Source organism: Eumetopias jubatus, unplaced genomic scaffold, assembly GCF_037043125.1.
Source record: "Eumetopias jubatus isolate StellerSeaLion01/CBP00866 unplaced genomic scaffold, mEumJub1_p1.0 scaffold_16, whole genome shotgun sequence".
Taxonomy (NCBI): domain Eukaryota; kingdom Metazoa; phylum Chordata; class Mammalia; order Carnivora; family Otariidae; genus Eumetopias; species Eumetopias jubatus.
In genome coordinates this window covers 91,287,045-91,312,956 of record NW_028274822.1, presented here as the reverse complement: position 1 = coordinate 91,312,956, position 25,912 = coordinate 91,287,045, and the positions used below count along the sequence as shown (strand labels likewise).

Below are 25,912 nucleotides of genomic sequence, written 5' to 3'. Positions count from 1 at the left end.
GGTACCAGAATGGAAGTTTCACTTGCTACTGAAATCTAATAGGTGTCCCCAGTACTTGTACCACCCACAGTTTTTCCAAGAACATGGCAATGCTGAAGAGTATGGACTCTGACCCCACAAGTACACTCCTGGGTGATGCTCCCAAGAAATGGGTGCATATATGTTACCAAAAGATGGGTACTAGAACGTTCTGGGAAGGTGGCCTTAAATGATGGATTACTCAAATGCTCATCAAGAGTCGAATGGATAAGTAAATTATAACACATACATTTGCTCGATGGAATACTATTCTGCCATGATGATTAATGATCTGTAATTGTATGCAATGGTACAGATGAGCTCGTGGTAAATGAAAAAAGCCAAACATAGAACAGTACACTCCGTATAATTCCTTTTACATCAAGTACCACAACGAGCAAGACTTACCTTGGTTTTTAGAAGCCAGTTAAGGAGCTACTTTTGGGCAAAAGGCAGTAACCGCAGAGGAACGTCTGGGACGCAGCTGATTCACTGTTACTTGTTCTGGGAGCTGAGTACAAAATGTGAACATTTGTCAAGCTCTGCACATACGATGTGCACTTTGCTGTAGGTATCCTAGGCTTCAGGAAAACGTTCAAGCAATTAACAGGCTCTACGGACAACTCTAGAGTCCGACTGCCTGGAGTCAGGTACCGGCTTGGCACCTCACAGCCAGAGAGCCCAGGCAGATTCCCTATATCACACTGGGTTTAGGTTTCCTCATATGCAAAATGGAAAGAATTTAAAAAAACATGTCAGAGATGCCAGTGGGCATCTAGAAGTGTTTGTGAGATAAATGCTAAAAACCAGGAAGGATGTTCCCATCTGAACTGCAGTGAAAAGCTGCAATCCCAAGTTGGTTAAATATCTGAAGGCAAAGGAGTATTTTCCAATATTCTCCAAGGTAGATAATCCTTTCGAGAGTCATCCAGAGCCCAATCTCCCTTCTTCGCTGGGTTTTCTTAGCAACCTTCTCAGTGTTTCTTTGAATATCTGTAAGAGTCCCTAGGAGGAAAGAAACAAGAAATCAAAGATGAATGGGTGTAGCCTCTCTCAGTGATAGGTTTGGCTGAGAGAGCAAGGGCAGTGTGTGGGAAGGACCGTTTCCAGTGCAGCAGGCTTCTGGAAGTGCCTGTGAGCGCCCGTCCTACCTCCTCCCCTCTCCTTAGGGCGCGGGCTGATTTATATCAAAATCGCTGTCACTCCATCTGAAGGGTCCCTTCTGTTCTTTAGGAAGACCACACAGGTGACATTCTCTATACCCTTACCTGAATTCCCACTCCAAAGAATTCTCAAAGGATTCAATATCTGTTTTCTTTCTTAAGAAATACTTAATTCAGCCACAAAAAGGAAAGAACTATTGGTACCTAGGACAACTTGAAAGACTCTCCAGAAAGTTATTCCGGGGGGGGGGGGGGGGGAAATCCAGTCGTAAAAGATGACATGCTGTGAGTCCATTTACATAGAATTTTTGAAGTGATAGTATTTTTTTAAAGATTTTATTTATTTATTTGAGAGTGAGAGAGAGCACATGAGAGGGGGGAGGGTCAGAGGGAGAAGCAGACTCCCTGCCGAGCAGGGAGCCCGACGCGGGACTCGATCCCAGGACTCCAGGATCATGACCTGAGCTGAAGGCAGTCGCTTAACCAACTGAGCCACCCAGGCACCCTGAAGTGATAGTATTTTAGATGTGGCCACAAGATAGCAGGTGCCAGGGGTTGGGGGAGGGGGGAGGGAGGCGGGAGGGGGGAGGGAGGGGTGGGAAGGCTGCAGGGAGGCAGCGGGAGGGGTCCTCGTGGTGATGAACTGCTCAGTACTCTGTGGCAGTGGACACGGCAAACCATCACGTGTGGGAAGATGGTATAGAATTACACAGAGAGAGAGAGACACACACACACACGTGTGTGTGTCCAAGTACAACTGGGGAAATTGAGTACCATCTATGGATTGCATAGCTCCCTGTATCCTGACGCCGATGTTGCACTCTAGGTACGCAGGACGTCCTCACGGGGAGACACTGGGTGAAGGAGACCTTTCTCCGCTATTTCTTATAACTCGCATGAAACTATAATGACCCCAGTATGAATTTAAATTAAAAATAAGTAATTATTAATACCGTAAAGGCAGAGACTTTGAATATTGATTGTTTAAAAAATACTTCCCGTGAGAAATGTGGAGTTTTCTTCTTTGGATTCTCTGTACCTGCGAAGTGAATCCTGAAGATAATTAGCAGTTTATTACATATGTATGTAGTGTTTTTAAAAATGTACCTTATTGGGGCACCTGGATGGCTCTGTTGGTTAAGCATCTGAGTCTGGATTCCGGGTCAGGTCATGAGATCCAGCCTTGGGGGGGGCGGGGGGGCTCTGTGCTGGGTGTGGAGCCTCTACTTAAGATTCTCCTACCCCTGCCTTTGCCCCCTCCCCCTCTAAAAATGTATCTTATTCATTGCATTGTCATGTAAATGGCGCCATTACCATATTCAATTGGAACCCAAAGTGCCATAGATTATAAACTGTACTGTTATTTTGAATCTCACTAAGAAAACAGCATGCCGTTTAAATCATAATGCAGGCTTTCTTCTTCATTATGTGTACGCTAAAGGAAAGCTCTCTCAGGATCCTGTAACTGCATGATACATACAGAAAGTTATGAGGAAAGCAGAATAAGTTGGTTGTGGCATTTCTAAGCCTCTTAGAATATTGAGACTAACTTCTCTGAGTCCCATCAACTCTGAGCTGCCCGTGGCCCCCTTTTGCCAGAGTCACACCCTTAAGAGGCAAGCATTTCTTTAAAGGATTCCCAGCTACTGTCTTCAGATTTCCTTCCAAACAATTGCAACCCCTTCTAGTGGCAGTGTCCTAATATTAGCAGCAGGTATCCATGGACAGTTTCGGACCCCCTCCCCGCCCAGGACTTGTATTTGTCCCTCTAAGGTCCCTCGGAGTGCATAATTGACTAAAATGTCAAACGGTTGCATTTGTCATTACACCACCAATAAAACAACCAAGCTCGAGCATTTGCAAAGACAACATCATCATGCCCAGTTCAAAGATGTTAAATGTAAAAGAGAAAAGTCCTGTAAGAATTGATGAGATGATGAAGTGCTGGGGTCTCTCTCCAAGGAGCCATGCCATTCTTAATGTCTGGGGAACACAACAGAGACAGACATGTGCTATGGCCACATAAGGCCACTTTTGGTTTGTCACCTGCACTAAAGGACATGGACTGCATGGTTCAGCAGGGTCAGGGTCTGTGGGCAAAATACTAGCACCTTTCTAACGCCTCAGTTTACGTGTGACTCCATGTCTCCAAGCACCTCTCGTGAAACGTATCTTGCAGCCTATTTCCCCTGTGAAAACTCACCTGGGGTCAGATGGAAATACTAGAATCTGGGCATGTGTTAGCAGGACCACAGGTGTTCCTGATAACGTAGGGTTTGTGAGTCATTCTCAGCTTCAGAAGTTGTATTTCCAGGTATCATTTGGAATGTCTGTTTGTGGAAAGAGACATCTTGACTGTAATGTCATTCATTCATTCATTCATTCATTCATAGACCTGTAGGGATGGCTGCCCCCTAGGAGACAGGTGTAACTCTAAAGGCTACACAGAGTCTCTTCTTTCTCTTCTTGTTGAGTGCAGAGTATCCGACTTGTAACCACTGTGTGTGTGTGTGTGTGTGTGTGTGTGTGTGTGTGTGTGTGTGTGTGTGTGAATGACAGCAGAGTGGTGGCCAAATTCAGATATGAACCACGCAGACTTCAAGACAGGACTAACTAGTATTTTCCACGACGTTAAATCCCATGTGAGAACGCACACCCCTCCCGAGATACCGCGTTTCCGTCGTTTATTACCCATAATCGGGTTCATTAAATGTAATCCATTGATTGAATTAAAAGCACATTCTCAAGAGACCCATCCAAGTAAGAGCAGCGGTGTTCCCCGGGCGATTACCCGCTGGCGGCATCTGCCTGCACGTCGCGTTGGAAGGTCAGGCTCAGAGACGCTTAGTTCAGACTTTACTCCAGCCCGCTCTGCCCCTGGTGTGCTGCTGGAACTTTCCAGTGGCCTGAGGCCCCTGCCCAAGTAGTCCAGCAAGCAGTAATGTGCCGAGGGCTATGTTTGAAGATAGCTCGGCTCTGCCACAGTCCACTGAACCTTGATGGCGGGGAAATGAATCCGGCAAGTGTCTGCAAGGAGAGGAGGAAGACCCTCTCCCCCAGAGCGCCCGCCAGGATTGCAGCCAGTTTTGCTTCACGCCTGGGAAGGAGCCCGAGGTGCATGGCCAGACCCCGGTGTTTAATTCCCTTTCAGGTAGGGCTCGGCAGCTCTCAGCCGCCCTTTGAAATGATGCGTCTCGGCTTCCCCCAGAACCTTTGATTAGCTCCTGGAAAATCTCCTCGTAGCTACAGAGGACCTTGAAAGGGTCCGCCTGTCAGAACACAGCCTGACCAGTTCTCAATTAGCTTCCAGAGTGCTGGGTGGCCCGCGTGCTCCCGGAGGCCCGCCGGCTCAAAGCAGCCTTGGCTTTGATCAAGCGGGGGGTGTCCACGCATGTGTGGAAGCGACCTCGGAGGCTGGCCTCGCTGCCTCTGCAGAGCTGGACTTGGGTGGGATGTGCCCCTTCTCACCCCAAGAACATCTGCACATCTTGTAATTAAAATCCCCTTTGAGGCGTGCGGCCCCTAATTGTGCCCCGGGATACTTTGAAGCTGCACTTTGAGAAAATGATAATTGGGGTGCAGCCTTGGATAGAGAAAAGAGCCTGTCGTGGTTGTTAAATGTCATTAAAAGCAGGGACGTGCAGATACTTGAGGATATTGTCTGGCAGAAGCCGAAGCCGACCAGAGGACAGAGTAGCCTGACGTGTTGGTGTTGGAGGTGGCGACCATGGCTCACGCGTGCACGTGACCCCATGTGGCTTCGTTACCATAGTTAGCCACAGGAGAGAGAGAAATCGTGAGCGAAAGGAGAATCTGGGTGGAAAGAGGAAGGTCAAGTCAGAATTCATAACGGAAATGCATGCCATGTGGCTCTTCACAGTCGCAGAAGGTAGACCGGGCGTTTCTCTCGGATAGTTCCGGTGGTCAGCACGTGCAAGAACACAGTCAGGGCGAAGATCTGAAGCAGCCGCAAAGTGGACATCCCGGTTCCTGAGGAGGCACAGTTCCTCTTGATAACGGGACCCGAGTGGAATTTCTTCTGTGACTCCTCATAGGAGGGACACCGTGGCATATACGGCAGACCACGCCCTTGGCAGTATCTCGACAGTTAGGAAGAACATTTAATTTTATTCTGCTGTTTCTTTTAACTTTCCTCAATTTGGACCGAGACCTTAATGCACCTGCTCTTCTCTTGACCTGGAACGCTATTTTCCAACATGTCCTCATGGCTCTACCCTCGCTAGAATTAGGACCTGTGTGAGATGTCCAACCCCAAGAAGCCTCTGTACCGATTTGCTGGGACGACCACAGAAAAGTACTGCAGAGTGGGAGGCGGGGTGTAAACATGGAGGTTTATTCTCTTTGGGTTCTAGAAGGTACAAGTCTGAGACCAGGGGTCAGCAGGGTTGCTTTCGTCGGAGGCCCCTCTCCTTGGTGTGCAGAAGGCTATATTCTGTCTTCACACGTTCTTCCCTCTCTGCACCTCCATTTCCTGGTCTCTTCTTTTTATAAGGACACTAGTCCAGTCCTATAGGATTACGGCCAGCCTGGTGACCCCATTTAACCTGGATTACTTCTTTAAAGGCTGTATCTCCCCATTTGGTCATTCTGAGGTCCGAGGGGTTAGGACTCCAACCTGTGAATGTCCGGTAGGGGAGTGGGGAGGGAGGACTCCCAACCCCCCAGTCCAGCGGGATGGCCGCCACTCCGACGGGCAGCTCTGGAGCTGGGTGGGCCTCTCAGAGCTGACCCACCCCTTGTGCCCCTGCCTCGGACCACACCTTGGACAGGTGTGCAACGGGTTGAGGCAGGTCCCTGCGAGAGTAGCAGCCCTGAGCTTGGCAGGAACATCAGGATCCAGCACACCCTAATCATTGCCACTCATCATACATGTATTTAATCGTTTCTGCTTGTTCATTGCTTCGTGCCTCCTGATAGCATGGGTACCTGAGCACGGGGGCTCTGCCTGTTTGTTCGCAGATTTATCCCCTGTGCCTGGAGCACTGCTGGCCTCATGGGTGTCCCATAAACAGAGCTTGATTCATTGGATGAGCGTGTGCACCCCTGTGAGCGAGTGCCGTGGACGCTGCGGATTGGCCACGGACGGGGCTTGTGCCCACTTGGGCAGCCCAGAGTGAAGCCTCCGGGACATTTGGAAGATCCAGAATGTTGTGGACTTGCTGTTAGGGGATGAGGAACGGGGGCCGAGAAGACAGCCCACCTCCTCCAGGGGCGCGTCTTTTATCTACCCTGCGGTTCAGCTGCTGGGCACAGTTCCTGTGCATCAGAAGCAGCCAGTGGACCTTGGTTGCATGTGGGACGTGACTAGCTCTGTCCACCTGCAGGCCTTGCAGCTTCCGGTGTTCTTGCTGTCCCCTTCAGTTCTCAGCGGGAACTATCTGGATTTTGTCGAATTTCGTTGTTTGGCCTTTTGTGGGTCCCTCCCACCTTGGGCACCAGCAGGATCTAATTCCCGATGCCCCAGAGGAACGGCCCCAGCCCATGCCGCTCCCCCCGGAGGTGGTCACTGGCCGAGCCGGCTGAGGCAGGAACACAAAGCCTGGGCCCGTTGCCACTCGTCGCCCACCAGCCCTGGAGCTGCCTGTTGGATCAGCCAGGTGTCCCTGTGCCCCATACTTCCTCCTCACTCCCCTAAGGGGGTCTGTCCTGAGAGCCTCCCCAAAGAAACTGCCGCATGACTCCCCCACTGATGAAACCATAACAGGTCCTCAAGGGAGTGCAGGTCACCCGCTCCAGGGCCAGGGGTTCTGCATGCAAATCCTGCAGTGTAGAGGACAGCAGGTGAGCAGGGTGGGTCCTGGGTACAGACAGGAAGCGTGAGTCTGTGGGGCATCAACCTGCTGGCTGGAGGCCAGGGGGCAGGGCGACGGTTTGAAAGGCCAGATCGCCTTCAGATGTCACCTTGCTCTTGCTCTCATGCCCACTGTCGTGACAACTAAGCTAGCACAGGGCATGCTCTGGAAGATTCTGTTGTGTTTCCCCCTGAAAAGTTAGGGCATCCTGACAGTCACATTAATCTCTGGGACCCAGTATCACATGTTCATCCCTCTTCCAACCAAGCACACTGTTTCCACCCTCTAATGTCTACACCACTAGTTCCTGATTCTGGGTGCTTGTAGAATGCTCTGGGAGGTTTTCAAACAATTATTGCCCAGCCTACACCTCAGATCAATTTAAAATCAGAGTTTCTGGGGCTAGGCATCAGACATCAGTGTGTGAAACTCCCGGGTGATCCTAACGTGCTGAGCAATAGCCATCATCATCTGCTTGCTTTTTAAAATCCAGACGCCCAGACAGCATCCCAGACCAGTGGGATCGGACCCGAGCTTGGGACCCAGGCTGGGCCATAGTTCATGCTGCCTGGGCGATTCTGACATAGGTTGACAACAGCTGATTTGAGTGGTACCTTCTCCATGGTCTCCTCCCCCACCCCCAACCTGGGAGGATCAAGTGCCCCAAACAGTTCGGTTTCCTTGCAATTCAAAAATGGTGGTTCTCAACCATGGTTCTACAGTTGAATCATGCAAGGAATAAAAAAAAAAAAAAAAAAAAAACACCCAAAAAACAAAAACCGGGGCATGCCCCGTGCACACCCCAGGGGAATTAAATTCAAATCTGCGGGAGGTGGGACCCCGGCATCCATCTTGCCTGGCGATACAGGTGATCCCCAACATTGCCAACGCTGTAAACCTCCACTCTAAAGTGACTCCGATTATGAGCCTGTGGTGTAGACACAACTCACAGATGTTGAGCCTGAATCATAATATCTCCTGATTGGGCTATTTGTAAATTGCTCCATGTTTACTGTCTGCTGTACTGAATAATTTATTGAATTATTATAAGGTTCAGCATAATGCGTTTGATGTTGATTTATTATCTACTCTACGTAAAGTGGTTGCATTTGCTGTGACATAATGATGGGAGACAAGGAAGCTGTAGGACACCCAGGTGCCCTGAGGTTTGTGTTGCCGAGCTTTCCTCCCGTTGGCCTGCAAGGGCATGGTTAATCTGAGTGGTCGCAGCGGGGCAGGTCCCCGGGAAGGGTGGTCCAGGTAGGGGGCGTGCCAGGGAGGGACCGCTGGTATGTCCTGGAGCTGGGGTAATTGTAGCACTCTCTCGGCTCGAGGTGGGGGGGGTGTGGTTCCCCAAGAGTGATCTTAAGCCACACGCAAGGATAGCTTTTGGGGCATTATATTCCACATCACCGCCTTCTGCAAGGCTTCCTGAAATGCTGTTGCGTCACTGGGCTGTTGACTTGGAATCAGCCGAACTGTATTCAGCAGGCTTGGGGCAAAAATTGGTGTCCTTGCTGTCATTCTCCAGGCCCTGTGCTTGCACAAAAGGAAATTCTTGTGGACAACCTGAAAATACCCTGCACAGCCCTTGGGTCCTGGTGATGCCTTGGCTTTGTCAAAGCAAGCCTGGGAGTCTGTGCCATGACTCAGTTCCCCCTCCTGTCCTCGTCAGCTCTGGACCCTTATTGTTCACCCAGAGACCTCTTCTTAGCATCTCTGAGCCCCTTCTCCCCCAGTCCCCTGCACGTGCCCAGGACTGGATTGTGTCCCTCCAAAATTCACGTGCCAAAGCCCTAACCCCCAACGTGACTGTATTTGAAGGTGGGATTTGGGGTGGTAGTTAATGTTAAATGAGGCCGAAGGGTGGGGCCCTAACCCGATAGGATTAGCATCCCTACAGGGCGAGGAGGATCTCTGTGTCTCTGTCTCTGAGTCTCTCCCCACCACATCAGGACACACCGGGAAGGTGGCCGTCTGTACAGCAGGAGCACCGCCCTTATCAGATCCCCACCCCTGGGCACCCTGATCTCGGGCTCGCGGCCTTGGGGACCAGGAGGAAGGGATCTCCGCTGTGGCAGCCGCCGGGCTGTGGTGTTCTGTCAGGCAGCACGTCCCACCGTGCTCTGGGCAGTGTTGGAAATGCTCTCTTACACATTCTTTTATATTCTTCTAAATGTTTACCCCTTTATTTCCTTTATTTATTTATTATCTTTATATTTCCCTCAGGCTCTAGGATTCTGAAATTTAAAAGCCAGGAAGTTAGTCCAGCTTCTTCTTGCTCATCAGAAGCGCCGAGAGCTGGGCAGCCTCTGCCTGGCATGCTCACTGGCGTCCCCCGGAGGCTGGCTTCATGACATGCCTCGAAGTTCTTAGAGGAGCAGGGTCGTACCCTTCCAGACATAATGTAGATGCAGACCAGACACCACCCCCAGGAAATAGGAAGTGTGTATTTATTAAATGCCAATAAGTTCCCCACCTGCTTTTTTTCTTCCTTCCTCCATCTCTCTCTCTCTCTCTCTCTTTCTTTCTTTTTTTCTTTCTTTCTTTTTTTTTCTTTCTTTCTTTCTTTCTTTCTTTCTTTCTTTCTTTCTTTCTTTCTGTCTTTCTGTCTTTCTTTCTGTCTTTCTGTCTTTCTGTCTTTCTGTCTTTCTTTCTGTCTTTCTTTCTGTCTTTCTTTCTGTCTTTCTGTCTTTCTGTCTTTCTTTCTGTCTTTCTTCCTTTCTTCCTTTCTTCCTTCCTTCCTTCCCAAATTTGTGAAGCTCAGAGCAAGGTCCTATTCTCTTTCTTTTTATGAGACCTAAACTTTTATCATTGAAGTACAGTTATTATTGAACTGGGGCGTGGAATGTGAGGTTGTAGAGGCATAATAAATGAGATTGGAAGGATTTGTTCATGTAAGTGACGGTGTGGAGTCCCACTCTGCGATCCTTGTTTCAAGTGCTTCGCATCCAAATGCTTGTATCTACATAAAAACATGGTGTCTTCCTCCATCTGGGCTGCTAGAACAAAATACCACAGACAGGGTGGCTTGCAAACAACAGACATTTGCTTCTCGCAGTTCTGGAGGCTCGAAGTCCAAGATCAAGGCACCTGCAGACTCCGTGTCTGAGTGAGGCGGGATTCCTGGCTCACAGACGTCTTCTGGCTGTGTCCTTACGTCAGGGGAAGGGGAGGGAGCTCTCTGGAGTCTCTCTTGTAAAGGCACCAATCCCATCACGAGGCCCCATCATCATGACCTCATCACCTCCCAAAGGACCCACCTCTTGATACCCTCACATTAAGGGTTGGCTTTCAACATGAATTTTGGAGAGACACAGATGTCCAGGCTATGGCACTTGGTATCTGACTTTCTCAATCTTTGAAATAACATGTTTCCCTAGTAAGTTGGTCTTCCTAACAATGACTGAGTCCCTGCTTGTATTTGTTTCCTATGGCCTCTGGAACCAATTACCATAAACCTGTGGCTTACAGCAATATAAATTTATTGCCCTACAGTTTTGGAAGGCAGAAGTCTCCATTCACTTTCACTGGCTGTTGACAGAGCTGAGCCCTTCTGGTAGCTCTGATGGGGAATCTGTTTCCTTGTCTTTTCATGCTTCCAGAAGCCACCTGTATTCCCTGGGTTGTAACCCCTCCTTCTGTCTTCAAAGCATATCGCCCTAATCTCTGTTTCTCATACTGTCACCTGGCCCTCTCTCTCCGGTAGTGAAAACTCCCTCTTATGAGGACACTTTTAATGACACTTAGGGTCCAGCTGGATAATCACCCCATCTCAAGATCCTTAACTTAATCATAGCTACAAAATCCCTTTTGCTATATAAGGTAGCATTCACATTTTCTGTTGATTAGACTGTGGACAGGTTTGAGGGTCATTCAGCTGACCACACGTGTTCTTCATTGAAAGAAATATGTGAAGTATGACATAGAAAACATCAAAAGCAGTATCGTGTTCTTTTCTACCTGCCCCATGCTCACTTCTACCTTGTGACATCCATCCAATGGCAGCAACCAATGGCAAATCCTCCCTGTGGCCAAAGCCCACCAGGGACTACCTGCAGTAGCCCTCTCTTTCTTGTTAATATTTGAAGGATAATGAATATCATATGCTCAGACTAGCCAGTGAATACTGGCCCACACGCTAACTACCTCAACAACTAACACATTGATCTAGTCAGGGTCTGGGCTGCAAAATATATGTTGGCCACCAGCAAGTGCCTGACCATTTGTTACCGTGACATGTGAGGAAATGCTGGGGCAGATGAGTTGTTAAATGTCTCTTGATTGATATCCCCACAACATTGAGCTAAGTTTAGTAGATATGCATAGATATAAAGACACATCAGTGTCTTTCCAGTTCTAATCACTGCCCCACCATCAACACCATCACCATCACCATCACCACCATCATCATCATCATCACCACCATCACCATCATCACCATCATCATCACTACCATCATCACTATCATCATCACCATCACCACCATCATCATCACAATCACCATCATCAACATCATCATCACCATCATCACCATCACCGCCATCATCATCACCATCACCATCATCAACATCATCATCGTCATCATCACCGTCATCATCATCATCACGATCATCATCACCATCATCACCATCACCACCATCACCATCATCATCATCACCATCATCACCATCACCACCATCACCATCATCATCATCACCATCATCATCACTACAATCACCATCATCATCATCACCATCATCACCACCATCATCACCATCATCATCACCATCACCATCACCACCATCACCATCATCACCATCATCATCACCATCATCACCACCATCATCACCATCATCATCACCATCACCATCACCACCATCACCATCATCACCATCATCACGATCATCATCACCATCGTCACCATCACCACCATCACCATCACCACCATCACCATCATCATCATCACCATCGTCACCATCACCACCGTCACCATCATCATCATCACCATCATCATCACTACAATCACCATCATCATCATCATCACCATCATCACCACCATCATCACCATCATCATCACCATCACCATCACCACCATCACCATCATCACCATCATCATCACCATCATCACCATCATCATCACCATCGTCATCATCATCACTACCATCATCACCATTATCAACATCACCATCATCATCATCACAATCACCATCAACATCACCACCATCATAATCACCATCGTCATTGTCACCATCGTCACAAACCAGGGACTTTGTGCCAGGTCTGACCTAAAGATATATTTATTTGGCCTTCCTGGTGGCTTAAGAAAATTCAAATTAGTTGTCAATGTTTAATTATCAGGAGCTTTCAAATGTAAATGTAAAAAAATGGATGTCTTGGGGGGGGGAATCAGAATAGCTATCAATACCAGGCCTGTATTTCTTCCCAGAACAAGAGGCAAGAGCTGGGTGGGGGCAGCCCCGTGAGTCACGGCATGCCTTCTTCAGTTAGCCACAGTCCCCACCACTGCTGTTTTCCCCAGCAGGACACCCTCCTCACTCTGTGCTGGGCCTTTATAGTGTCTGAAATTGGAGATTTCATCCCCAGTACTATAGATCATATGTATCACAAGATAAAGAGAGCTAATAAGCATGCTAAAATTACTTGGCGTCACTGGCTTTAATCTCTTTCTAAGAGGAGCTTCTCCCCTTTCTTTTTCTGTTTGTAGCTTAAGATGACTATTCATGCCTTCATCTACTTTCTGTACTGCTGGAAAATTCAATTTACATGTCTCTTGACACCTCATCATTCAGCAACCTTTGCAAATTAGCCCGCTGGCAGATAGAGTCCCAGCTACTAAGATCTGCCCCAAGCGGCCTCTCAACAGCTAGATGGGGTCTTTAAAGAAAAAATAACAGAGGGGTGCTACCTATCGGCAAGCATTTAACCACAATGGTGTAATTTTATGATTGTGTTCTCAAGCATTCTAGTGAAGATTAGTGTCTCATCAACTAATTCCTTCAGTTTCCTGTGTAATTCACAAGGCCGGACTCATTCAGAACTGGGAAGACGGCGAAACTAATGTCTGAATTAAAAAAACAAACATGGGGGCACTTGGGTGGCTCAGTTGATTAAGCGTCTGCCTTTGGCTCAGGCTTGGGTCATGATCCCAGGGTCCTGGGATTGAACCCCATGTTGGGGGGGGGGTCCCTGCTCAGCAGGGAGTCTGTTTCTCCCTCTCCCCCTGCCCCTCCCCCTGCTCGTGCTCCCTCTCTCTGTGTCAAATAAATAAATAAAATCTTAAAAAAAAAAACACCATGAACAACAGGTATGTTTATTCAGTTAAATTTTTAAAAGGTGGGTTATTGATTAGGGAGATGGGCAGTGAGCATCACTTTTCCTGGCTTTGTTTCCTGTTTCCCAGCAGACCTTCACACAGACATTGCAGATACACACCGTAAGAGGTGTGTCTCTCCCTGTGCTGTTAGGGTGACGTTCAGCTGCATGTAAAAAAAGACCAAATGTAATGGCTTTTAAGACCTTGTGATTTGTGTATCCCAAACAGCGAAAAGACGTGATCGGTATCCCATGGCTGGTACAATCACTAAATGGTGCAGTGGGGTCTTTGTGTCCTATCTTCCTGCTCTGCCAACTCACCATCACAAGACAGCAGATGCACATCCAGGCATCACATCAGTATTCCAGGAAGGAAAGAGAAAGGAGGGAAGGTAAAAAGCACAGGCTCTCTGAAACTGCACCTCTTTATCAAGGGGAAAACATGTTTCCCGGAAGCCTCACAAAATAGATTTCTGCTTACATCTTGCTGGCCAGAAATAGACAAATGTTGTAGCTTCCCAGTCATTTGGTTTTTGTTGGGAAGGGCTTTATATTGCCAACTTGAACAAATTGGGCTCCATGGCAAGGAGGAAGGGGAAAGTGGATTTTGAGTACGTCCAGCATTGGCCACACAGTCATTGACTCACTGTATTATTGAATATTCATCTCCTGAGAATTTAGAACATATGGGGGTCTGTACAGTTGAGTAAAAGGAGCAATTGAAAGGAAAGGAAGGAAAGAAGGGGGTTAGTTCCTGCCTCAAAGCATTCACTCTGTGCTTAGAGAATTACCTATGTAAATAAGTAACTGATCAATCACAACGATGTCTTTGTTTGGTGGTCAGGCCTCTGAGTGTGTTGTGCATGTGGTGCACTGAACAACTCTGGGGGCATCATTCACAAAGTCAAGGTGCGTCCTCTTTGAATTGTGCAGTGCACAACCTGCGCAGATGTTTGAGACAGTCCTAGCCCTGGTGATGAAGAGTCAAGGAGATCATATGCACAAAAATGTGGTTGTGATTATTGACCATTTTATAGTTGAGAAGCCTGAGGCTTCTGGAGATTAGGTGTCGGATAACATAACTAGGTCCAAGCCCAGATTCCACCCTGGGTGTAAGTCATTGCCAAGTCCATTGTCTCAAACACTGTATCACTGCCAGTAGCCGCGTCTGACCCAGAGTGTGTCCATGATGACACAGTATCCTTCTTCTCTGTAAAACTCCCAGGGAGTGGCATGAACTGTAATGAGGTGGGTGTTTGAAGCCATACGTAAGGTTGGGTGTGGCCAATTCTATTTCTCCCTGATAACAAACATCCCTAACTGCTTGTCTGAGAAACTCCAACCTGCCGAAATCCTTCCTCCCTGCAGCTTTGTGAGATTTTAGTAAATCACCCATCGTGCCCGAATCCAAAAAGCCAACATTGACTTAAAGTTTATCTTTAATTATATTTAAATCACAAGGCTTAACAGAATGTATTGACATTTATACCAAGAAATTTATTGACATTCTGTTAACCTCAGCCAGCAAATTAATTCTTCAGCCCCGGACCCTGAGCACTTGAAGGCTGAAGCACGATTATGTATTGATCATCGGACGTGGTGTGGCTTGTTTGCACGGGACTTTACCAGCTAAGCCTCCAGAAACAGAATCCTCCCTTTCGCAGGAGGAATCAACTAGATACATATTTGAATTATTTTTTATCATGAAAGAGAACATCCTAGCCTCTCGATGCTTGTGTTTGTCACCTCAGACGGGAGTTGAGAAAACCATTAGCAGAGTTCGCAGTGATTGTCACTGTCAATTAACAATCCTGTTTGCATTTTCCAGTGAACGTAGGGCCTTCTTTCTACCCCAGCAGTTTGGCTGTGTGCTTGAAGAGATCATGGCCAGATAAAGGGACATAGTCTTTGCTCATCATTTATTCTAGGATCCAGTGGATGGCGTTACATTTTTCGGGGCCTCGGATGTCACAAGCAGCTTAGCTGTCAGGCGTCAGCGTCTGGGGAGGCAGCCCGACTCTCCTGCTGGAGACAGCCCTTTGGCCAACACCTGTGAGCTCTAGCACTCGCCCTACGACGAGGCACGAAAACCCTTGTCCGGACACTAAGAATTTCATTGCAAACTGTCTTCCTCTGACTCATCTGCCAACAGATCCTGCCCGATGTGGAGTCTGGATGGAGACGCCCTCTTAGCGCATTCTCTCCGAAAACAAACAAATAAAAATGAAGGGAGCAGCTGAAGCAGCACGGAGTTCCCAGAGGGAGCAGAAGAAAGCTTTTACACATAAAACTTCTCCAGGGCCGAGTCTAGGAGAAATGCTGTGCCCCCATACAGTTGTCAGTTGGACCGAGAAGGTGGAAGGAGCCGGCGTGCGGAGCTGGCGTTTCAGAGGCAGACCCCTGCCTTATCCGCAGAGCGGGGAGACGGAGATGTGCAGGAGCTAATTGTGTGTGTATGTAATGGGTCTGCTTACCTCCCTACCCAGCCCACCTGACCCTGACGGCGTGCGTCCTTCCCCAGTCCCGGCTCGGCCTCCCCGAGACACGGAGCTCAGGACAGAGTGGCCAGCATGCCACGGTGTGATCTCGGTGTTCAGCCTTCTGCGGCCCCGGCAAGCACGCTAACCTGTCAGGGGCCTACGAATTGGACTTTTAAGTGAAAAATCTCCCAACCAAAAGAAACATATACAAATAAAATAACCCTCCATCTCCAAGTATGTTTGAGACAATGTCATGATGTGGACATGCAAAAGTTAGCTTTACTCTTCTTTTCCCTGTATTTGTCTGCTGTAGAAGTTTCTCCCTCGCGTGCAGGGGACACTCTCATGTGGGGGGATGAGGGGCAGCCCCCCGAGACTCTCTTTTACTCTGAAATGTTGGAAGCCCTCTTTAACGGAGGGTGATACGCACTCGGTAAAGGATCATTTAAAGTCAGTCTGGGTAAAAAGTAGAGGCTGCGGTGTCATGGTAAAAATCAGTATAAATGAGGTTTGATTGGGAACTTACCTTTTACAAATGAAGCTTAGGCCAGAGAAAGGTTTTTTTTTTTACCTTAAATAAGCCACAGTTATAATTAGAGAGATAGCTTTATTATCGGATAAATACGGAAATCAGGATTGAATGGGTGGGAGAGGTCATCTTTCAGAGAAAAAAGGGAAAACTCCGTTTTGGTGAGTTTTGAAAAAGTAATCTAGATTTTCAGGGAATTTCTCAAAGGCTTATCTTGTGCTTCTGTGGGCACCTTCCTGTGTTTTTGAAGTGCCCGACTTGTCATTGTCTTTGTTAATTTTCCCTTCCAAATGCTAACAGGTTTGATCCCTGCCATGTTCTTGTTTGTCAGTCATCTTGTGTGTGAATCAAAGATCCCAGCGGTGTTCTGCCAGATTCCATTTGCGGATTTTATTAGATATGACATCTTCTAAAAGATGTGAGCTGTCCCTGTGCAATGTGTCCGTGTGGTATTGGTGTGTCATTATGCTATGTATGCAGCCAGCAGCGCATGGTGGTACTTGTGACGGATACTTGGCGGTGCAAACGTTAAGTGAGGACAGATCATTGTATTACGGCACCAGCACATTACAGCACCCTTATTCCGACTCAGGGAACCCCGATATTTATTCCAGTATCTTCCCTGCAGTCAGTGTTTCTGTGGACCCCTTCTTGCTGCAGGGGAAGCCGGGCTGTATGGATTAGCAGCTCTGTGGGTATGGGGAGCAGGGAATGCATCTGTGGCATGTCTGTTCCCGTGCAGATCTGCAGTGGCAGGTGGGGGCCAGTGGAGCTGGTCGCGGGGCGGGGAGACCGTGACTGCGTGCAGGACGGAACAGAACCTCGTGTGTACACCACGAGGGTCAGCCCTACACGTTCCCCCGTGGCCCACGAGCTCCAGCGCGTCTCTCCCACAGCCCTATTTCTTTCATTTCTGCCCCGTCTACCCACATCCTCTCCAGTCTGCCTCTGGTCCATTCTCAACCCTGCAACCACAGTGATGTTTTCAAGCCACTGACCTTTGCTGAAAGCAGTTCGGTAGGCTCGCATGTAGGTGCGAAGGACCCAGGGCTCCTTCAGCATGCGGGGATGTCCCGATGGGCCCCAGGATGCCCTGAGCACAGGAAACTTTGTGTTTCTAGACAAGAGTGAATTCATTCATGGATTGACTACGTGGCCCCTGGAGCCCCCTATATCAGATCCCAGCTGTGAGCCTCTCCAGGGAGGAGCTCCGTGCTGACACACAGGCTCCTTGGGCCACCTTTGTCATCAGAACAAGTTAGAACAAAGCTAAGGTTGCACAGTGGGAAGCATCCAGGGGAGGGTCAGGAATTGCTCGGCCAGAAAGATGGTGGCCACATTTTGCAGGGGAGACCTCATCCCTTCTTGGGCTGACCTCCTGACTGCAGTCTTTCCTGAGCCCCACCCTTCTGCAGACTGATTTGGAGAGTCCTCCTTCCCCCTTCCCACTGCAAACCCACCCAGCCTCCCCTGGTCAGGAACCCCAAACTGCATGGTCAGAGGGAGGGCAGGCGTCATCACACATTTCAGGGGGGCCTTTCCCACTTTCCTCCTGTGGAAAGAGCACATAATCACTGCCCGCTCCCCTTCTCCCCTCCAGAAGCACCCATGCCTGGGCCGGTACCCCCACCCTTGTTCTGCCCACTCCCCACCTCCATCCCCATTGACCTGACACAGGCCCTTACCTGGAGTAGCTCAGTGCTGAAAGCAGGGCTGTGGCTACAGGAAGAAAGGACATGACCAGTTCCGACCAGAGCCCCGCCTGCTTCAGAGAGGGACACCCGGGAGATCTTGGTCACACGGCAGGTCTGTGCGTCTCTTTAGGGAGTGTGGGGTGTGGTTTGGCTGTTGCAACCCCCGGGGTCTGCCATTGGTCCTTAGAGGACAGGGCCCAGCACCACAGGTGTCCGGGGTGTGTGGGGTGGCCCCGCCAAGGAAGCGTTGCCCCGACCCTGCTTGACATTCTCTTGTTCACTAGACATTCCTGCAGGACTCATCAACATCTCAAAGAGTGTCACTTTTTTTTTTTTAATTTTCTTCCCGTTACAACAATCCATAACTTGGCTTAGCCTATTTTTCCTAGTTCAATTAAGATCACCTTGTACTTTGTTGTTATCTTTACAATAAATCCAGTCTATGAGTTCTTATCCTAATTGCAGCTTGTATTCCTGGGCTGTGCATACACCTGTCTCTTTCATTTTCCTGTTCTTCTTACGTGGAACACTCAGATCAACACTTAAATCCGAGTTTCTTCACTTTCAGTGGAAATAAATATTTGACTACCTCATAATCTCATCTACTAAAGATACTCCCAAGCACTTACCCATCGAAGAGATAAATGTTCTTTTATTATTTTTAAAGGTTTAAAATGAGCTCCCATTTCTCCGATGATAAAGGGCAGAGATTGGCAAACTTTCCCTGTAAGGGGTGAGATACTAAATATTTTAGGCTTTGTAAGCCATATGCTTTCTACACTACGTGTCCTTGTTTTTTTGTTAACAAAGTTTAGAAATGTAAAACCCTTTTAGCCCAGGCTCTGTGCATTGACAAACCATAGTTTACTGACTCGAAAAGACAACACCACGTGTGAGCTAGAAACTAGCCTTGCACAGTCTCCCTCTGCCCATCCTTCTGCTACATCTCACAGCTCAATTCCTGGCCCTCTGGGTGCTCCGGCCACCCTGGTTTCTTGTGTTTTCTACAACACATCCTTTCCCTCCAAGCACAGGACATTGGTATGTGCAATTTCTGGTTCCTGGGACTCTGAATTCCTGCCCATCCTCTCTAGAGAGCACAGCCCAAGCCTTGCTTGCCCCGGGGGGTGGGGGGTGCGGAATCAGCCTTACCTCCCTGACGCCACCAGAGTCCTTGAAAATCTCACCGGTACCTCTGCTTCTCATGCTTCTCATCTTTCCTTACAGTTGCCAATTACGTTTGGTTGATATGATCGTTTATTTAGTACTGATCTTCCCCACTAGGCCATATGCACTACAGGAGCAAAGTTCTTGAGCAGTGTGCTCTTGGGGGGCTTGGAGGGAGCCTGCTTGATGGCCTTTGCCAGTGTTTGTGGTGTAGATTCTCCCAACGCTGCCCATCTCAAGCTACCAAAATGGCGTCCCTGAATGTGGAGGTGGGCAGGGATGTGCAGAGCCAGGGCCGTCTGGCCACCACCCATCTTCATGCTTTAAAGCCGGCCTTTGCCTCTGTATCCCCGTCACCCGACACGGTATCCAACGAATAACAGGAATCCGAGGAACCTCCCCGATGGGGTGGATGAATGAAGTACGGGATGGGAGCAAGGAAGCACTAAAATAAAAGGCAGAAATAGAGCGCGCCTTGGTCCAAGCTATGACTTTCCCTTGTTCTTTTCCAGAAGAACTCTGGTTACCAGACCTCAGAGTATTGTAAGGTGGAAATAGAGGACACAAGAAGACAAACTTATGGTGACAAAAATCTCATTATAAAGTACATACGTTAAAGGGACTGTGCATATTTTACTTCCTAATGAAAGGTTTTATTCTGAAAATGCTAATGAAAAAGTTAGGAAAAAAGACGTCAGTGATGGGAAACTTGAATACTGGGATCACGTCTAAGAAGAAACAATTTGTTTGAGTAATATCCTCATCTTAATCTTGAAAGTGGGGAGGGGAGGGGAGGGGAGGCTCCTGCATTTGGGAGACATCTGGGAACCTGTGTCAGTGTCTGGGGCGGATTTCCAGAACGCCGTGGCGGAGACGGTTGGCTCAGTCCAGAGGCCTCCTCCGACTGGAGCCAGCGATGCTGAGGACCCGGAGTGGTGGTCCCTTTGAGCCCCCCACCCACACTCATTCCTTGTTTCTCTTCTATTTGCAGAATCTCTCACCTAGCATCTGCCAGTTGCCTTTGGTGTCCTCCTTGCTCTAAAAACTCCTTCAGTTTCCCTAGACGCAGACCTTGAGACAAGGACTTGCATGCAAGTGATGTATGAGGGAAGTGTCCCAGGAGAGACTGAAAAAAGACACCAGGGAAAGGAGAACAGTTAGGGAGGAGCCCAAGCACGTGGCGGGTGGCTCCAGCCTGACCCCCTGGGGGAGACTCTGGGGTGTGGGCGGGGCTCCTGACCCACCCAGTGGAGGCAAGGGAGCTGGGCTGTCACCTCCAGCATCACCAGCCTCTGCCTCAGCACCCCTCCCAGGGACCAAAACCCCCAGGCACTTGGAGCTCTCTGCACTGTGGGCAAGGGGGTTTTGGAAACTCAAGAAAGAAAGGCATCCAGGGGTCGTGACGGGTAGGCGTGATTAGGAACAGAAGCACCCAGAAGCCAGAGGTGCGGCATAGAGACACAATGCAGGTGGCAGGAGGCGATAGTCTCTGCCCAGTGGTAGATGGCTGTCCTTCACACGACCTCTAGGGAGCACATCTCAAACTACTTTCCAAGGTCACAGCCATTGAGATACTAGCCTCACCTCCTCGCTGGTTTTCCTTTTGTTCTCAGAAAGTTTACCCATTCGTCTTGGAGCGTACCAGCTGGAAAAGCCTATTTGGAAATGGAATTTCACTCTGTGCTCCCCCCTGCACCCCACCAGCTTCCCCGCAGCCCTCACACGAGCCCTGGGAGCCAGTCACCCACAGGGGCGGTGGCAGAGTGAGGTTCGATCATTGGCATTCATTTCAAGAACCTACCATAACATGTTAGTGTTCTAATATGGAAAAAAAAATGCAGGTAGCTTTCAGATGCATTGACCTGCATCTCCAATACTCAGGTCTAGATGGTTCTTACACGAGCAGGTCCATGTCTACATGGTTTCTTATCCCTCCAATGGATGGTAGGCTCTCCTCGCTAAAGCTCTAGCTTCCACATCTCTGCTTTAATTTGTAGACACATGGTAGGACTAAAAGAGTTGGCAGAGGACCCTGAAGGCAGCCTGATAGCAAAGTGCCTTGTTACAAACATGTCCCAGCTTCGCCCGTCCAGAATTTATTTGAGGCATCGGGGACTGAGCTATATTTCTACTAGGGGACGGGAAGTTGCTGTCCTTGATCTTCATGGCTAATAAGCAAGCCTGTCGCCCTGGAGCAAGAGGCGGGGGACTTAGTCCCACAGGGATGGAGAGTGGGCGCTCTGCATTCACATCTCCCGGCTCCTTCTCCCGTTTAGCTGGGTGAGCCTCGCTGAACCTAGTTCTCATCTACAAACTGGCAGTTAATCACAGTTATTTCCTGGGACACTGTGAGGATCACATGTGGGTATAGGACCTAAAAAGCCCTTAAAAACAGTGTCTGGCTCATTCAAAGTACTCAATAAAGGCTGCTTGTTGCATCATCTGGGAAAAGAGGTGACAATACCTAAAGTAAGACTTTTTCTTTTGAAAGTGATGTCCTTTTTGGTCTTGGGATCTGCTGAGGTGGTCTTGTCTAGCCTCAAGTTTCATTGCTTTCCTTGGGTTCCTGAGCCGTGGCCCTGAGGGTTGTGGTCACTGTCTGTGACTGAGAGCCTTGTGTGCATTTCCCTTAAATTTTGCGAAGCCTCAGATTGTGTCGTGTGGTCCACAGCTGTGCCTTTGTCCATTCAAAGGAAGCCCTTCCCAGTGAAAAGGTGTAGAGCCTGAACCCAGTGCACAAAAGGGTCCAGGTAAGGAAAGGTTGTCGAGGAATGGGAAGAGCTCTCCAAACCAGGGAGATGGTGCTCCTCTCTATAAGGAGGACAAGCTGCAGGAAGGTGCTTCCCAACCCATATGGATGGAGCCAGCCCGCAGGGATCGGAGGTGCCCATGAGGTGAGAGGCTGAGTTCTCTCCTCTGCCTCCCTGTCACCAGCAAACAGGACAGGGAGGTGGCCTCTTGGCTTGCTGATGCCGGTAGGGCCCATGCCCAGAAGGCTGGCAAGTCCCTAAGTTGGATGGAGCCCTGAGCCACTCTAAGCAAACCCTGCCCAACTCAACAGGGCTGCCTTCCTGGAGGAAGCTCACACATGGAGCCCATCCTTACTGCTCATTATTTGACTGGCCTGAGGCTGGAGGGGTAGGGCTGCATCCAGGGCTATCAGAAGTGGCGTCTGGACACACCGGTCTTATCCACCCCCTGGGCCTCCATGGCTGGAATTCTGTTCCTGTCCCTCCTTGCTGCATGTTCATGGGCAACTGGAACCTTCTTTGTGGCTCACCTGTGACTTCACTGATTTTACCAGCCATACCTCCCAAACCCATTAACTCCATACATTGTGTTTCTAATACCTTCATATCCAGAATACTTTGCAGAGCGCCAGTGTCCTCATAATTAAGCCTGTTGTTAAGAGTCCTGACTGCATGACTCAGTTGTTCAGAGTCCTGACTGCATGGTAGGATCACCTGGATTAAAAAAGAGACAGACAGGTGGAAGGAAGGAACAAAGGGAGAGAGAGAGAGATCAGTGGGCCTGGTAGCTGGCCCCTCTCCGGAGGGAAAGCTGTAGGAGTGGCCGCGGTCGTTGGTTAACTTATAAAGCCCCCCCAGCAATTCTAACGCACGGGCGAGGTGAAAACCCCTGTCAGCAGACGCGCTGTAGAAACGTTTACTTAACCTACCGTGTTTGTGTCCTGTAACACCGTAGATGCTGTTCTGAATAACCCCAGGCATTAGACCCTACGCTGGGCACAACTTGGAATAAATAAGCGTAGCCCCTCTTCAGGACCCTTATAGTTAAACCCACAAACTGCAAAGGTGCGGTCCTTAGCTTTACAGGTAAACACGGAGAAATGATAAATATTGCCAGATATGCAGGGGTTCTGGAATCCTGCATGCGTTAACCGTTTGCAGAGAGGTATTAAAGTTCAAATTTCCACTGATCCGAGTCACACGTAATAAGCTATTCTGCAGCTAGATCTCCATACACAGAATTTACACCGGAAATGATCGGGAACGTGCCCCACAGCCCAACTGCTTCAGAGCCTCTGAGAAGCCCATGCAAGCTAAGGACTCGTTCAAGAACAACACACATTTGCGCACAGTTTCAGGATCCACAAGCCTGCCAGGGGCCCCAGGTTAAGAATTCCCAAAGTAGGGAGCTTTCATCACCACGTCAAAGGGAGGAGAGTCAGCTCAAAAGCGACCGTGTTTCTTCCACATCTTGGCCAGGCAAGGGCTGTGAAGGAAAAGAGAAAATAAACTTTATAGAAAACCTGGCAGGGTTTTACCGAATGAGGAAAACTAGATGAAATAAGTAGAGCCCTTTTAAAATTATAGTTGTTGTTTTTATGGCTAGCTCTTGCACAATGGGAAGGATTTAAATCCGTGGGGAGATTTACAGATGCCTTCCCGGGAGAGGGAACTCTGGAAGCAAACATACAGGCAGTGCAGGCTCCCAGCAGAGCGAGGATTGCTGGCTTTGCTGGAGGTGAGGGCACCTCGGCGGACACGCGAGGGGACAGAAGGCGGCGTAGACGGTAGGGTCAGGCTCCTGCTGTGTAGGAGTCCCCATAATGCCTCCGCTGTGGAGTCGAGTTCCTGAGCTCGACGTTGCCTCGTCTGTTCGGTGAGTCTCCCTCTCCCAGTGACCAGGCAGAGGAGGTGGGGCTCAGTACGGCCGTCTCCTGAACGGGGAGGAAGGGCCAGGGTTCTGGCAAGTTCCCAAGCCAGAAAGGTGTGTGCTGACATCCAGATCTCGGGATTCCTCTACCTGTGGAAACTCTGGGTAGAGGCTCCAAATAGACAGCGGCCAACTCTTACCACCTCCTTTCCTTAGAGCCCCCCTGATGTCCCGGGATCTCACCTCATCCCTTACTTTGAGAAGAAAGCCCCCTGGGAGCCCCGCCATTGTCTCTGAGCTTCCTCCTGGGTCTGCTGCTGTGCTAGACACGTCTCGGTAACTCTGTGTGTATGAAAGGCCACACTCTGTAGTCCGGAGCAGCAGAAGTCAGCGATCATTTTGCAGTTACGTGACATTTGAACCCTCGGGCGCAAATCTGGTAGGTGGGAGTCGCTTTGGCCACTTGGGCCTCCCTCATCGCTGCATCCTCTGTTCATCCTCACCTGTGTGCATGTTCCTCGCTTCTGCGCTCAGGGAGGGGCCGGCCCCGCATGGGCCTTTCCTCCCCCCATGATAGAGAAGAGCAGGCATTTCATAGAAGGGGCCTGTGAAGAGGCAGAAGAGGGATCCAGTTAATTAAACTAACATAAATTGCTACAAAAATCATCCTGATAATCTCACTTGGCTTTGTTTCCAGATGCATGTTTATAGGAAACACCAGAATGTCCAAAAACTAACCATTGTTACAGTGCCTCCTGTCTCCAGGGGACTTGGGGCTGCTTCTCCGTGCTTCTCCGCACGTGCCCCATGGCCTCGCTGTCCTGTCCCCGCCTCACCTCTGTGCCTCTGCACCGCCGGCGAGCAAAGCCACATCACCCTCAGACACCTTTAAAATTCTGTGCATCCACTTGGAACTGACCATGGCTTTGGAAAATCCAATATGAGCAGCATATAGATTTCGGGGAGTGAGGGAAAGAATCCTGATCTCCTAGATGGACAGAGGGGAGGAAAGCGTTTAGGAAATGTGATCAGCGCTTTTCGTAAACCATCCACAAACACCTGCCCTCGGAGCCCGAGCAGCCCACCAAACCGGGGAGAGCTGGTCTCTGAGACCAGCTGGTGCCACGGATCGTGTTGAAAACGGTGTGGGGTTACTTTTGATGGTTCATCTCTGAAACGCTCTTCACAGAGACACACGTAGAGATGACAAGTGTTACCCATTGCCTGCCTGCCACGCTCCAGTCGCTCAAAGTTGTTCTCTGCTTCTCCTCAGTGTGGATGGACCCTCCTATGAAGTCATGCAGATCGACGTGGAAATAGAGGAGCCCAGTGACCCGCCGGCCACACAGCTTGTCACGTGGCAAGTGGAGTATCCAGGAGACATCACGTCTGACTTGGGTGTCTCCAAGATCTACGTGAGTCACAAGGACCTGGTCGGCGTCATACCCCTGGCCATGGTAAGAATGTCCCTGCCTTGGGTTGTCAATACAGAACCCGAGGGAAAGAAAGGCTCCACGCTCTCACCTAGACTTGGTGGGGAAGTGCCGGTGAACTGGGAACCAGGGTCGGGGGGCACTGCAACCTGAAGTCTACTACAAAGAGCTGAGTCTAAAAAATATATTGTCTCTAAATACTATTTTCAGAATATTATTTAGAAAATCATCAAACTGCAGGTATTAGATTTGGATCTTCCATTATAGGAAAAGTATCGGTCATTTAATAACTGTGTTTCTGTCATACATTGTAGACTTTAAGGATCTCAAATACACACACCCGCAGAGACCAAACAGATTAAGTATATGAGTGGGTCGTGGCAGGTGACATGGCCAGTACCTGCCCAGTCATAAGGCTGCACCTAGTAGGAAAGCCATGTAGGAAAGCCATGTAGGAAAGCCATGTAGGAAAGCCTCATTCTTCGTTCTTAAGATCTACCGATTTTCCAAGGAAGCCATAAATATAGTTTGAATGTGAAATGTCAACTTGTTCGTGTTGGCAGCTACATAAAAATAAATGAAACACTATATAGGAAAGCGTTACCTATATTCATTCATAGGGCATCTGTTTACAACTTGGAAAAGATTGAAGACCATTAGTCTGTGTGTGTGTTCTCTAG

At 49.0% G+C, this 25,912-nt stretch overlaps 1 protein-coding gene across 1 annotated transcript in view; it reads left to right on the top strand.

Annotated features, from left to right (window-relative positions):
• Positions 1-25,912, top strand: part of TMEM132D (transmembrane protein 132D) — a 547,747-nt gene that overhangs the window by 349,162 nt on the left and 172,673 nt on the right. Inside the window, exon 4 of the mRNA XM_088019389.1 lies at positions 25,073-25,256. Within this exon, the coding sequence (XP_087875515.1) occupies positions 25,073-25,256 (184 nt within the window). The remainder of the gene's footprint in view (positions 1-25,072; positions 25,257-25,912) is intronic.